Source organism: Thermobia domestica, chromosome 12, assembly GCF_964235325.1.
Source record: "Thermobia domestica chromosome 12, izTheDome1.hap1.1, whole genome shotgun sequence".
In the NCBI taxonomy this organism is placed as follows: Eukaryota; Metazoa; Arthropoda; class Insecta; order Zygentoma; family Lepismatidae; genus Thermobia; species Thermobia domestica.
The window spans coordinates 189,175,012-189,189,671 of record NC_137465.1 but is presented as its reverse complement, the minus strand read 5'-3'; the positions used below and the strand labels follow the sequence as shown (position 1 = coordinate 189,189,671).

Below are 14,660 nucleotides of genomic sequence, written 5' to 3'. Positions count from 1 at the left end.
GCCATCCAATCATATCATTCCTTTACGTTGGATATATTATAAAGGACAAAAATTTGTTTTGGGGTGTCAGACTGCCTACAGTAAATTTTATTTGGCCTATTCTTCCTATTTCAATGCATAGTTAGTGGCTATAAGTGATTATTTTTATGAAATCTGAAATAACTTTTTATTAATACAATAGAGTATCAACTATCCGGCCTAATGGGCATATCAAATAACAAAAAAGCATTCAATAAATACTTCCTGAATCACCCATATCATTAAAAATACCATTCTTATTCTAAAAAGAGATCTTATTCGTTTCTTCTGACTTCTTGATACAGGGAAGTACTTAATAAACCTTTCTTATGTTTTGTACCACGCATTCGAATAATTTATTACAGAAAGTGAAAATATGTACAGTATTGTACACATTTTAAGATAAATTTAATACCTGACTCAAAAAAATCAAGTGCACAGTGCAGTATGAATATATAATCACATCTTTAAAATAACTAATTGTTAACGAAAAACGTACTTTTTTTAAAACACAAATTACATGTCTTTATTACATATGTCTTATTTTATTAAAATGAAATATTCTTTTAAAATTAAGCCGCATAGTACGGAGACCGAATAGTCAATAGTTTGCTACGGTTTCTTCCCATTTCTTTTCAACTGGTAGAGACAAGTTGAACATGATATGCAGAAGTTTCGCTGTGTTCATGATGTTATTTTTAGTTTTTGCAAAATTATTTGCGGAAGTTTTTCGAAATTTCCAGTGCTTAAACATTTGGGCTCTAGTTATGAAATAGATTGTAACATATATAGGTAGGTAAACCTATTTGGATGAAAGGTTTTGCGCCCAAATGTCATGGACCCTTATTTCACGTGTAGATAGGGACAATTTCTGACGCACGTTGCATTTTCAGATGAATCAACTTTTCATGTGTGTGGGAAAGCTAATACCTAGGTAAACATAACGTATACATCTGGGGCTCGACTAATAAACATGCTGTAAGGGAGGCAGTACATCCGAAAGTTAATGTCTGATGCTGCATGTTAGTTGACCGCATTATAAAGCCGTTCTTTTTCGCCGGAGAAACAGTGAATGCCTCAAATTCTTTGGACACGCCCGAACTGTACCTAATACCTCAACTGCATGACCAGCAACTTCATGTTCTATTCTAGCAAGATGGAGCACCTCCACACTGGGCTTTGCCACTGAAACATCTGCTTAACAAGACTTTCCCACAACGTTGGATTGAAAAAGATGGTCCGATTCCCTGGCCTCCTCGATCCCCTGATATTACACTCCTCCACCTCTTTTTATGGGGTTATGTCAAGGACTAGTGTAGCATACACCCGTGCACTGATTTGAAGGCAAGAATAACGGTAGCTATTGAGACAGCTGATGGTGACATGTTAGAACGGTCTTGGTCCGAGTTGGAATATCGAATAGACACTATACGTGCCACCAGGGGTCCTCATGTAGAACTTGATTAAAGAACCAGAAAAAAAATTTGAGTTGGTGCATCAGACAAACTTTACTCTGTTTCTGTAAGTTCATTACAAGTCGAGTTATATTACATATAAGTTGTAAAGTATCTTTTGGACACCCTGTATATTATCAGTTATCAATTGTATCTACTGCGTTCTCGCAAGTTCTTTGTCTGATAAGTAAGAAGAAACTAGGAAGATAAATTAACCATTATATAAAAAAATCAAGTAAACTTATTACATAATTACTAATAGATGCTGTAGGGCACATATTTTTAAAAATTAAAGGATTGAGTACAAGATAAGCCTTTTAATTTTTTTATCATGCCTACTTTTTTGTTGCACTCCGACATCTTGGCCATAGTTGTCAGATGGTATTTTGGAAAACAGCATTTCCTACTATGTTTCATGGACCGTTTTACCGTATACCGTATAATATGAATAACAAACGTTCTAAAACTATTAAAAATGTCAGGAATATAGACCGCTGAATTCCTAACCTCAGTTAACCTATTATTAAGGTAGACTGAATATAGTACCGTTTTAAAAACGGGGGTATTACTATAATTCTGATAGAATCTAGTAGTTATGTTCAGGATACCTTGATAAAAACATATTTATATATCGAAAATTATTTATAACATGAAAGAGTGAACAAAGAAGGGATTCATAAATCAATCTCTTAGTTTCGAAATTGTGTAGAATGAGTACACTGTTATGTTCATTTTCAAATAAGTATTTTAGCTATATTGAAGTAGATGCATCTAAATGTTAGAGGTCCTTTACCTATTCTTTAATCATAGTACGCACAATACTTCTAGTCATATACAGTATTAGGTAGTCTAAAAAGTATTGAACCTTCTACGCTGTAGATGGTATTAATGTCCCAAATATCAGTGTGTATGAGCCACAGATGTCAGCTCTAACGTCATCTGACAGCTGAAGCAGGTAGGAGTGAAAAATGTGTTGAAATTCTTCTAATCCGACGTACGACAAGTGAACTTTCCTCAAAACTGCGCTTTGTTATTTCGGTAAAGGTGCAAATACTGCGCAGGCCTGTGAAGAAATTTGAGCTGTGTATCGGCAATATACATTATCAAAAACAACAGCCAAAAGTGGTTCAGTTGCTTTCGTTCTGGAAATTTCAATGACCGAAAGATGCTCCTCGCAGTGTGCGACCAATCACAGCAAAAGTGAATGATATTATGGGAAAAGTCTAGCAAGATGGCCCGCAAATGACCTAAGCATCCATCACCAAACAAAGCTAAACCATCTGGAGAAAGCTGGCTACAGAAAGAAGCTCGACGTTTAGGTGAGCTGACTCAGAAACATTTATTCGGTCAAATCTACGGAAACGTACCGAACTCAAGCCATTTGGAAGCGGTTGATCACGAGTGGTGAAAAGTGGATAATCTACAACAACAATGTGCGGGAAAGACTGCGGTCGAAGCCACGAATAGCTCCACAGTCTGTGGCAAACCTCACACTGACGTCTAGCAAGGTTATGCTGTGCGTTTGGTGGAATTCCAAGAGCAACGTTCACCACAAGCTGCTACCACCGAGCAGAACGATAGACTCGAACAATTATCGCGAGTACACCTAAAAGTCAAAAAGAAAAAATGAAAGAAATGAAATCTTTGATTTTTACGTCCCACGGTTATGCCGTTTAGGCTAAAGGAGACGGTGATGATGAATAATGAATGAAATGGTGGAATGAAGAAAGTGGGAGGAAACGGGAGAACCCCGAGAAAACCCACGCACACGGTGTTTGTCCACCACAAAGTTCACTTGGCGGGGGCTGGGATCGAACCCGGGACCACAAATACCAGAGGTGAACGCTCTACCACTGAGCCACCGCGGAAAGTCAAAAAGAAATGGTCGGAACTGGTCAACAGAAATACTGCCGCACATCACAATGACAAAGCCATTAATCCTGCATATTATTGTATTTTCTGTAAAATATAGTTGGGCACTTTGAACCCTTTCTTAAAGGCAATTCGAACCGGCCTTGAGAACTATTTTCAGGTGATTTGTTTTATAAAATGTTAACATTGAGTTTTATTCCACTAAATGCATTCCTATTACAAAAATGAAATGAACCCACGCTTATGCCGGCTACGCTAAAATAGACGGTTATAATGAGCAAGAATGAAGAAAGTGGGAGGAAACGGGAGAACCCGAGGAAACCCACGTACACGGTATTTATCCACCACAAAGTTCACTTGGCGGCAGCAGGGTTTGAACCCCGGACCCCATGCACCAGAGCTGAACGCTCTACCACTGAGCCCCCGCGGCCCCCGTATCCCTATTGCAATCACAAAATATATAGACATATATTATTAGAATGTACGACTTATTTCTCAATTCGGTATTGCTGAAAATATTTGGAATAGAATTCGTAAGCTATTAACAAGGAGTTGGTAAATAACTTTTTTGAAGTGTGGCAGCCTTAGTTGAGCTATTTCCACTCTTCCACCTAACGTAACCTGTGGTATTGAAATTCGACACATCTACATTATCAATATCGAGGTACAGATGCCACATCATAATCATTCAGTTTGTCGAATTGTACATTTTCAGATAAAATACATACGCTTAGATTTGCGGACGACATCACACTGTTGGCAGAAAGTGAGAAAACAATTAGACACAGGTCTAAACTGCATGCAACAGGACCAACAGAGAAGTTATGAGATGCGCAAGAAAAAAAAAGAGAAAAAAACTAAGAACAAGAATCTTAAGAATGATACAAAAAAAAAAAAAATGGATCAAAAGATTGCGATCTTGGCCAATAATAAGTTTTTCGATCAGGGACCACAAAATTTTTGAACGGTACTTAAGTCGAGTTCCCGTATTTTCTACGGAATAAGCACATCACACTGAGTTAAGTGATAGTTTGGGTTTAGCTACACTATATGTAGTTCTCCAGATATAAGCCGTACAAGGAAATTTTTGCTGAAATATACTGGATCTTTTGATCCAAAAATGAAGATCAAAATAGGAGAGCAACCGGTGGAAGAGGTGCAGAAATTCTGTTACTTAGGGAGTAAAAATACAAGCGATAATAGGTGCAAACAAGATCTAGAATCCAGAGTAGCTCAGGCGAAGAAGACACTGAAGAAAAACAAAAGATCATACCGGAAATATCAACAAAGAATTAACAAAATGGCTGATGAAAGAATATGTACGGAGTGTGGCGTTGTATGGATCTGAAGTATGGACTTCAAAATAATGGGTGCCTTCAAAATGTTGTGCTATAGAGGCATATCGAAAATTAAATGGGTGACTACAGTACATCATTGCAAATGTTAGAAATGGTAACAGATAAGAATATGCCAAAGAATTTTTTTAAAAAAAACAGCGTCACGTGATTGGAGATAGTATAAGACATGGAGGAATCATGGTATTCGCTATGGAGGGAACGGAGATGGAAAAAAAAACTCAGAGGAAGATCACGATTGAAATATAGGGGTCAAACGTAAGATGTAAAGAGGAAAATGTACATGGAAATTAAAAAATCTAATTTAGGATATAGAAAAATGGATGCGTCAAGTCAATGAAAAGATTACTGACTTGAGAAGAAGTCTATTTCAGCCCAGGGTGGAAAAAAATCATGATTTTTTTAAAAATCATTTTTGTTGACTTTTTTTGTTCAAATCGATTTTTTGATTTAAATCAAATCTTTCTCCGCGCATAATACAAGTCGCGTCAAAAAAAAAAAAAAAAAAAAAAAAAAAAAAGTATTAAATGTTAATCATGTCATTTAAGTGAATGTATTGGAGTTGAATTTTGAATTAATCCCCAATAGTTAACCTATTTCAATCCTAAACAGTGTATCTTAAGCATTAAGGAAAAAGCACAGCAAAGTTTAACAACGTGACTCTGCGTTTTTTCACAGAAGTTACTGATATTTGGTAGGGGGATTTTTAAAAAATCGGAACTTGCTTGCGGCATGAGATACATATAAAATACATATATTTAGCCTAAAGTTATAAAATCTTTTTAAAAAAATCGGAGATCCTTAATACGTTCCTATTATCTGGGAACAAACAAAAAGATATGGTCACAAAAGAGTTTTCGTCTTAAATGTCGAGACTGTCATTTCCTCGGTGGAATAGTTAACAATTTACAAACTCTAAGTTACGAAGAGAAGAAAGTAGGATTGTCCCATTCCCCGTTCAAAATGGAATTTTCCTTAATCATCCTTCTGCATGACACTCGTTTTCACACTGTGCTATATATACATTTGAGTCTCATTGTATTACGATTACATTCTTTAATCGAAATAACAGAACAGAAACGGGATTTTACTTATTTTCACTTTGAATTAATTTGTTTCGGAATTTGATTTAAATTAACAATTTTTATTTAAAAAATTCAAGTGATTGAAATCAGACTGATTTAGATCAATCCACCCTGATTTCAACTTCCTTATTTTCCAGTTCACATGACAATGTGATTGCTCTTGACATATACAGAAGAAAGGTGAGTTCTATTATTTATATTTCAACCTGCCTTACATATTACAAAATATTTTATTCATGTTTATAAGTTTGCATATAATTCTAGTAAACATTTTCAGTAAATACTTACAATGGTAACATTCCTTTGATTCCTTCAGTAAAACCATCTATCTTCTCTTTTCCTTTTGCTATTGAATCTTTGGGATCAATCGACTGGAAAACTCGGTCGGAGTAAGGCACGGTATCTTCTATCCATTTCCTGAATTTTGGGTCAAAAAAAGCGTACGTAACAGTGCCTCCAGTAGCTAAAGTCAAAGTTCCCAACGCGATAAGTATTCCACGGCCACCGCCCTTGCTGAAAAAGTAGAACAGGATAAAGAATCAATATGTTTCACGTGCCAAACAATGACACAGGCTTCTCATATTCCTTATACTTGACATAAAAGTCCAATTTAAAATAAGTATATAAAGTAACACTTCACAAATACATACAATGATAATTACATAAATAACAAAAAGCACTCAATTCCTCTTTGTCACTGAGTTACATATTTAAAGAACAATTATCAGTTGTGAGTCTTCTCTGCCTTTACTGTCAATGCTGTTGACACATAGTGGAAAATACGGACTTTAATGGAAATAGAATGAAAAGGAATCAATCACATAAGTGATAACTAATGAGTTGGTGCGAATGACATGTCCACTTTTACGTCTGGTGGGAACTACTCTCTCTAACGCAACCAATGGATGGACCGATGTCACAAATTCCATACTTATTCAGATAAGAAGCTGCGGTGCCCAGTCACTTTGAAGGGTTGTGTGGAAGTGCACCACAAAATTCACAGTTTCGAGTGATTTTCCTTATATTCTACACATCTAGCCGCGAAGAAAATCAACACTTCATATGCAACAGAGGTGAACGAACGCACCATACGCCACTGGTTTGTGAATTCCGTACCGGTAACCCAATAAAAAAATAAGTCCCGTGGCCTCCGACCAACAGCATGATCTGATATATCTCAGAAACATTTGGAAGCAATTATAGATAAGTTAAGAATATACCACGCCACTGTCCTACGGCGGTTCCAAGAAATCGGTAAGGTGAAAAGCTTGGGCTCATTGGGTGCTACATGGGCCACAAACACAGCTATCCGGAGGCGTGCAACTCTCTAGTGTACACAATAACAAGGAAGGTTTCGTCCAGACTGTCACTTCTGATGAAAAGTGGATCTACTAGAACAGTCGTAAATGGTCCGCATAGTAGTTGGCCCATAATTAACGTACTGTTTCCAAAACCACCCTCCACCTGCAAAGGCGCTGCTGCTGGTATGGTAGTCTATGTTAGGGAATAATAGATCACGTATTTCTCCGTCGAGGCGAAACCATTACCGTGAATCGTTATAGTGATAAACTCCCAGCTTCTAAGGATGGAAAGGACAATTTCTTCTCTCCTTTTTTTTTCCCCCTCCACATCCAAATCAACGTTGTCTGTTCTATCATCGCGGCAAAACTGTGGAACCGTTTGAAATTCAATTTTGGGAACACAGCTAGCATTTTCAAGTAAGCTGACCTGCTCTTTTATCATTACGTTTCGATTTAAACGTGTATCTAAAGAAATGAGGAGGTTGAAATTTATGTCATAAAAGGGGGTGTACCGTTTGAAGTGAATTTTTGAGAATCATTAGGATCAAGCAGGTTTTAATCGTTTCAATTCAAACACGCCTCTTAAGAAGAGGAACAGGTTCAAGTATACCTCTCAAATATTTTTCATAAATGTATTCTTCACGTCCGAAGAATAGGTATTTCTACTACACTTTATTCAAGATGACCGATACACTTTTTCCATTGGTTTTAAAAAGTACACTGACTGCAATAAGCATGTAAATTGAGCCAAATACATATATTTTAAGGTTTTGAGAGTTGTTTTGTGTTAGTAATCCTAAAACTGCTTTGTTTATACTGCAATCATAAGTTTCAGTTATAGCATTCGCCCTCTTCAAATTTTTCGAACATCTATATTGTATAAATAATGATTCAGCGTGTGTGTGTGTGTGTGTGTTATAGCAGGAAAAGTGACTGAACGATATCCCTTTATTTAAATTGTAATTCTTTGAAAAAGCCCAAAATATTCCACAGTAAAAATTTGTGGAATCAAATTTCGTACGCCATCCCATCCCCCACCTACCTCCAGAAAAACTTTAATTGTTGTTTTTCAAGACTGATATCTCTTGCGCAAAAATAAACCAATACCAAACACTATGTTATCTTATGTTATTCTGTTATTGATGGCCTGTAGTTTTTCGACGATTCAAGGATTAAGAATTTTGACTGAGTTATAAATGATAGATAGTAACGTCGTGAGGTTATTTTTATTGAAAGTGGAAAGATATTAATTAAAGACCGTGGAAATACTGAAGTAACTGAAAATGGGCTGTGTGCGTTTTAATTGCTGACTTTAAGCATAACCAATTGTGTGTGTTACTTGTTGAAGACGCAGATTAAAGCTATGTCATATGTGATATATAAAATTATCTTCATGAAATGAAGGAGTTCCAATCGAAGATTCATACATGGTTCGTATCTTTTTTTAGTAAAATCTCCAATACTTCCATCAAGAAATCCCTAAAAGATATTTTTTTCTATTAACAAAAAGTTTATCGATCGTGAGGTCAGTTGTACATATTTTTCAATCTAAAGACAAGATAAAGTGATCCAATCTTCATCTCCACCTGTTGGGAAAGCTTACAAAATAACTGACTGAAGCCGTAAGGAAAACTCTTACAAACGTAATAACCAAGCTAAATTCACACTTCCATCTTTTTTAAGATAGCTTATTTTTATTGGTGTGCTGGAGGAAACAAACTAGTGTAGCTCCTGCCTGAGTAGATAGGAATAATGGTAACCGAAAGAACTCAGCATACAATCATTTAAACCCGTGTTGCAATTTACCTTTCACCAACTTGAGTCGACTGAAACCTTGATGGAGACTGGGGTCTGTACGGCCACTTTCTTGACACCTACGAATAAAGAAAAAAGAGAAAGAGTAATAAAATAATGTCCAGAAAAATTAAAAGTACAAAGAATCTCAAGAGGTCTTCATCCGACTTCAAAGGTGTTACAGTTTGAAAATAGCTAATCGTATTTGAATAAAACACCTCAAGTTTGAAAGACTGTGTTCAAGCTTCGTTTGGCTGACGCGAGGTGCCACTATGTGCAAGACTGACACACGCTACCGACATTTCCCACTAAATATTACTCACCTTGTCAGCTCCAGTCAGAATTGAACGAGATGGGAAGAGTTTGACTATCGAGTTGATGTGCCGTGTGGTCTAGATTTTTTTTTTAATTAACTTTAACGTATCATGATTATGCACCGAAGATAAGACTGTGATGATAAGGCACATGATAATGGTAGAGTGAAGAAAGTGGGAGGAAACGGGATAACCCGAAGAAAATCCATGCAAACTGTGTTTGTCCATCACAAAGCCCATTTGGTGCATGATATCTGAATAAACGTGAACACTTCCTCTTTCGAACTGTAGGCGATTCATTGGAAGTTTTTAACTTATAACACTGTGAAATCGGATAAAAAGTATAAACATTAGTCCCATACACTTTGATTATTTGGTTTTCTTATTCCTTTAAATATGATGATTGTCTAATTTTAAGGATTCACCATCTGTTCCTCCTTGACATAGTTATTATGAATTATCATCTGCTCTATTTCAAGGAAAACTAACTCCTCGTCATCAGGCAGCGACGACTGCGTATTTTACATATTCCTGCTTCTTATTAACCAACTTAAAAAAAAAAAAAAAAAAAAAAAAAAAAAAACTCAAGTCGACCCGTTTACATATAGGTATATGCAAGTTTTGGGAATATTTACATAAATGCAGCGCTCTTGATTATACTTTTTTGTTTAAAACCTTCGTGGTGTTCCCATATAATCATTTTATATATATATATATATATATATATATATATATATATATATATATAATTCTTATAGTAATTTTTGGAGCTTAGACGGATGCTATGTTAATACCATATAATTGTTTATGATAAAAAGGTCTCGTGTCCATCTTTAACACAAACTAAACACAACTTTCTTACAAGGCTGTCTATAATCTTTATTATAAATTAATTAGAAATGTTACATTTTCGGAAGTATATCACTTCCTTCTTCAGACTACTATTCCAACTGAAATCGTAAATAATATTACATCATTTGTTATCTCTACCAATCAGGAACCACTTTTCTTTAAAATTCAATATATATGTCCATTGTCGTGAAATTTAAATTCTTAACAGACATAATACACTGTTAACAATTCTTTATATTTCTTTTAACATATATTAACTAAAATAAACACTAATTAACTACTTAAATATTGAAATTTTCTACCTGAATATTGAATACTATTTAACTACCTAAATATTGTAAAAAGATATAAATAAATTTAAGTCCCATATTAGTCCTTATATTCTACCTTTCTTCTTTCTTCTCTTTTCAATATGTCTCCCCACTCTTCATTAATATTCAAACCACTATTCAAGTTCATAGCTTTATCGTAAACTTCTTTTATCCTCTTCGCTTCTTTCCACTTTCTAACCAGTTGTCTATCTTCATATTCCAATATATTCACTCCTTCCCAGTTTACTTCGTGGCCTGTTTCCTCGACGTGATGTAAATGGCATTATTATACAATTTGTAAGAGAAATCGTGAGTTTTCGTGAAAGGCAAAAAATACTTGAGAGAGATACGAAGACTGTAGTGACGTCTATCTGCAAAGCTTTTGCCTTTAAACCAATCTTAAGTTTTCAATTTACCTTGAACTTTGACATTAATGGCCCATCAGAAGGTTTTAATCCACCCAGAACAGTGGGAAATTGGTATTTCAGTGCTCAAACTACAAGACGTACTTGGCAAACTACAAGCACATGCTGCTCCTTTGTAACATTTCACTTATATTGCCTTGAACTGCTCTTACTTGAAACTTTTTCTAGCCCTGCTCACAAAGGTTAACTAAGAAACAGTATGTGAATGGGAGCTTGGAAAATTATCCGACTTTACACACAATTATATGCACAAACTAAATACAATTTTCTTACAAAGCTGTCTATAATCTTTAGTATAAATTAATTAGAAATGTTACAGTAGTCCGCTTCCCAGAACAGCCAAGGTACAATAGAGCAGGGCAGGGAAAAGAAGAGTACAGTATTGTAAAGTTTCGTTAGGGTAGTTTGGACCCATCTTGTTAAAACAAATCGAATGTAATTTCTCGTATCTGCGTAAGGGTACCAGCTGAAGTAGGTTTTGTAAAGTTTTGCACCTAACTCAAGGTGAAGTTGTTTACTTAGCTACTGCTAAAATTTATTGGCTGGGGTGAAGCGTTGTGGCATAACAAGCAGGGTTGGCAAAGACCATGGTTTTTATTGAAAAAACCAAGAAACCAGGTTTTTTTGGTTTAAATAATTTGCTCTATGTATTTATATCACATATGGACAGAAATAAGTTGGTTTCGCCTTGGTGTTATTATGCAACAACCAGGTTATGCTGGAAGGGGTCATATAAGCTTAAAGCTGAATCTAAACGACTTTTCGGCTTACATCCGAGAAAAATTGCCCCCATTTGAACTCGAAACCGGAAGTAATTGGGTTATAAATGCGATACGTCTGCTGACTCACTCACGAAGGACTCCTGATAAAAATACGTTGTACTAATCTTTACATACTTGTTAGTTGTCAAGAGTCATTTCAGAAGTGAAACCATTATACGGAATTACATATGGACAATTTCAAAATACTACAGAGTACAGAAGAATTAATTTAAGTCCACGTTAGTACACTAAGACTTTTTATTAGTCCAAGTTAAAGAAATACGACCACTTAATTTGCATGCCAATAAGAGAAGTGAATAAAGATACGAATTACTTGAGTCCACTTTGGCTCTGGCTCATTTTTAGATAAATAGATACCAAAGATACTTGTGATTTCAAGAAATGCCTTTCGTGGGATTTGTATGACCCCTTCCCCCCCCTCCCACACACACACACACAAAAGTACGACATTTCGATGCATTTGTATAAATAGTAAAAATTGTTAAAAGAAAACAACATTTAGAATTTTCTTCGACTGCAATTGCATAACAATAATAATAAACTATACAAAAATCACAAAAGAAATATTCATAAACTTACATATATATATATATATATATATATATATATATATATATATATATATATATATATATATATATATATATATATATATATACATATATATATATATATATATATATAAAGTTGCTTTTGTAGTATATCTCTTTTGAGTAATGAATGGAGAATTTAGGTCAGAAATAATACGTATAATATGAGGGAGTAAAACGTGATAACCCACAAATGTGTGTACATCAAGATTTTACGAACACTTACCCGTTTACGAACATTCTTCGTTTTTGGTTTAAACCAGCAAACCTGATAACAAGTATTCTTTTCGATTATTACAAATCTCGATAAGAGGAACACAATGATGCAACAAACTTTGCGATCCGAATTTTGGAACTTTCACTTCCACGTTCACTTGAAAAGCGTTGTAGGTAGGGTTTTGATTTATTTATTTATAACAATAACCGTTGATTTCAATGAGAGGAACACAATGTTACAGAAATTTTGCGATCCGACTTTCGAAATTGCAGATAATCGCAGTTCTTTGGAACTTTCACTTCAGAAGCTTTATAACATTTAAAATATTTTTCACTGCACAGGTCAAGTTTAGGCACATCACGCAAAACAGTTGTGGAAAAATTATAATTCTTTCACCAACTTCCCTCTTATTGCTCCCCAAATGATTTGCAATAGACGATACGATAATATTCGACTTATATGAAGGGGGTCACTACAAGTAATTGTTGAAAAATTACAATTCATTCATGATTTCAGCATAAATGCAGCGTCCAGACATATGCAGTAAAACCACAGAGCAAAAACACAAACAAACCTGTGATAAGTGGCCGCAAGAAAGCTATCTAACTAAGTCAGGACAAGGCAAAGCTGGTCGGCCTGTATGGTAGTGCGGAAGAGCGTCATAAAGAGCAGGAGCGTCGGCGAAGGGGTGGATATACGAATAAGCGAGGGCATTGAAAACATGAGTTTTCGCAATGATACGAGTTCCTATGACCCCTGTAATAGTCTCAGACTGTTACGCTGCACTTGTAAACATACAGCTTCAGAATGAAACAAGCTGCTAGAGAAAAAATCTCATCAGACGTTTGGAACTTGAGATACTTGCAACTTATGAGTACTTTTACTTCTACTTACAACTGAAAAGTATTATGGCATCAAAAATGTATTCCAAGTTATTACAGATATGGATGGGAGAAATAAAATCGGATTAAAAAAAAAAAAAAAAAATCCGAAAGTTGAAATAATCACATTCTTACAGTAATTTCACTGACAACTGAGAAGCAATTAGGTGTACAGTATATGAAGTACCGGATGACATTTAGAATCTCCCCCAACCAGTTTCATTGCTCCAGAACCGAGTATCTTATGTTTGTTTAAATTATGATAAAGACAGAAAACAACGAGCCCTGCGGGGTTTCTAACCCCTTTCGCTCGCTCACCTATACTTTGTGAAGTAAGTAACATTGGAGATGTTATATCTGAAAGATTGGGGGAGAAACTAAAAGCTACCCTGAAGTACCGAAAGTCAGATCGCGAAAATTTTTGTACTGCTGTTTTCCTCTCATCGAGATCTAACATATAATAATCGTGATGCCATAACGCTTCACTTCAACCAATTTTATTAGTACCGGTTGAAGTAACAGAAAGTTTTACAACATTTAAATAGGCATTTATTTCGAAGTTGGTCATCCGCCTAGCTTCGACAAAAAGTATAGTTAGGTTATGTGGGTAAACTTTACAATACACGCTCCAGCTGCGTATCCATAAATAGCACCGCTTTAGAAGGGTAGAGTGGAGTAAGATACGGATAAGTAGGGTAGCGGTAGGTTAGCTTAAAGGGTAAGTCTTTACTTTGACTCCAACTGTGACTTTAATCGGTTCTTATAGGTTCAGTTACTTCCTGGAACTGTTTGTGCGTGAGTCACTTGTTAGAACTGTTCGTGCCTTTGGTGTGACGTCTTAGTTCATATTTTTCCCACTAGGTGTCTGTGTAGTCATATGGTAGTTGGTTAGTGTGACGTCACATGTTTTGTGTGCATGTATGTGTGTGCTGCTGTTTGTGGCGGGAAGCACGTAATTGAATTGGTTGAATTGAGTTAGAGAAAACCTATCATAGTTGTGGTCTAAACTGAAGATATTTTCGACGTATTGTAAAAGTGGACGTTTATTGGTTTCTTGTTTGTAATAATAGCAAGTGTGCTCGGTTTAATAAAATGACGTGTGTGCGGAAAGGAACATTTTTCAGTAATGTTGAGTATTGTGCATGTGTTCTTGGTATCTTATTTTTTCGTGTGTGGAATCAGCAATTATGAGTTCATTATTCATGAGTGTTCTCCTATGGGGAAATGGTGAGTGTTTTCTTTTTTTAATTCATATTATTTTTATTCTTGATTTGTTTTACATTTGAGTATTAGGCAAAGTATTTGGTTTGCTGCTGCTTGTCCTATTGTCTTGTTGAGATGTAATTTTTTTTTCTTTGTCATGCACTGATTTATGATTAGAGACGAGTGTTTTTTTTTTTTTAATTTTC

General features: G+C 35.4%; 1 protein-coding gene across 2 annotated transcripts in view; it reads right to left on the bottom strand.

Moving 5' to 3' along the window:
• Positions 1-14,660, bottom strand: part of Mitofilin (inner membrane mitochondrial protein mitofilin) — a 279,846-nt gene that overhangs the window by 264,081 nt on the left and 1,105 nt on the right. For both annotated transcript variants that reach the window (XM_081734496.1, XM_081734497.1), the window contains exons 2-3: positions 8,892-8,959; positions 6,073-6,297 (exon numbers count right to left, since the gene is read on the bottom strand). In XM_081734496.1, the coding sequence (XP_081590622.1) occupies positions 6,073-6,297; positions 8,892-8,959 (293 nt within the window). The remainder of the gene's footprint in view (positions 1-6,072; positions 6,298-8,891; positions 8,960-14,660) is intronic.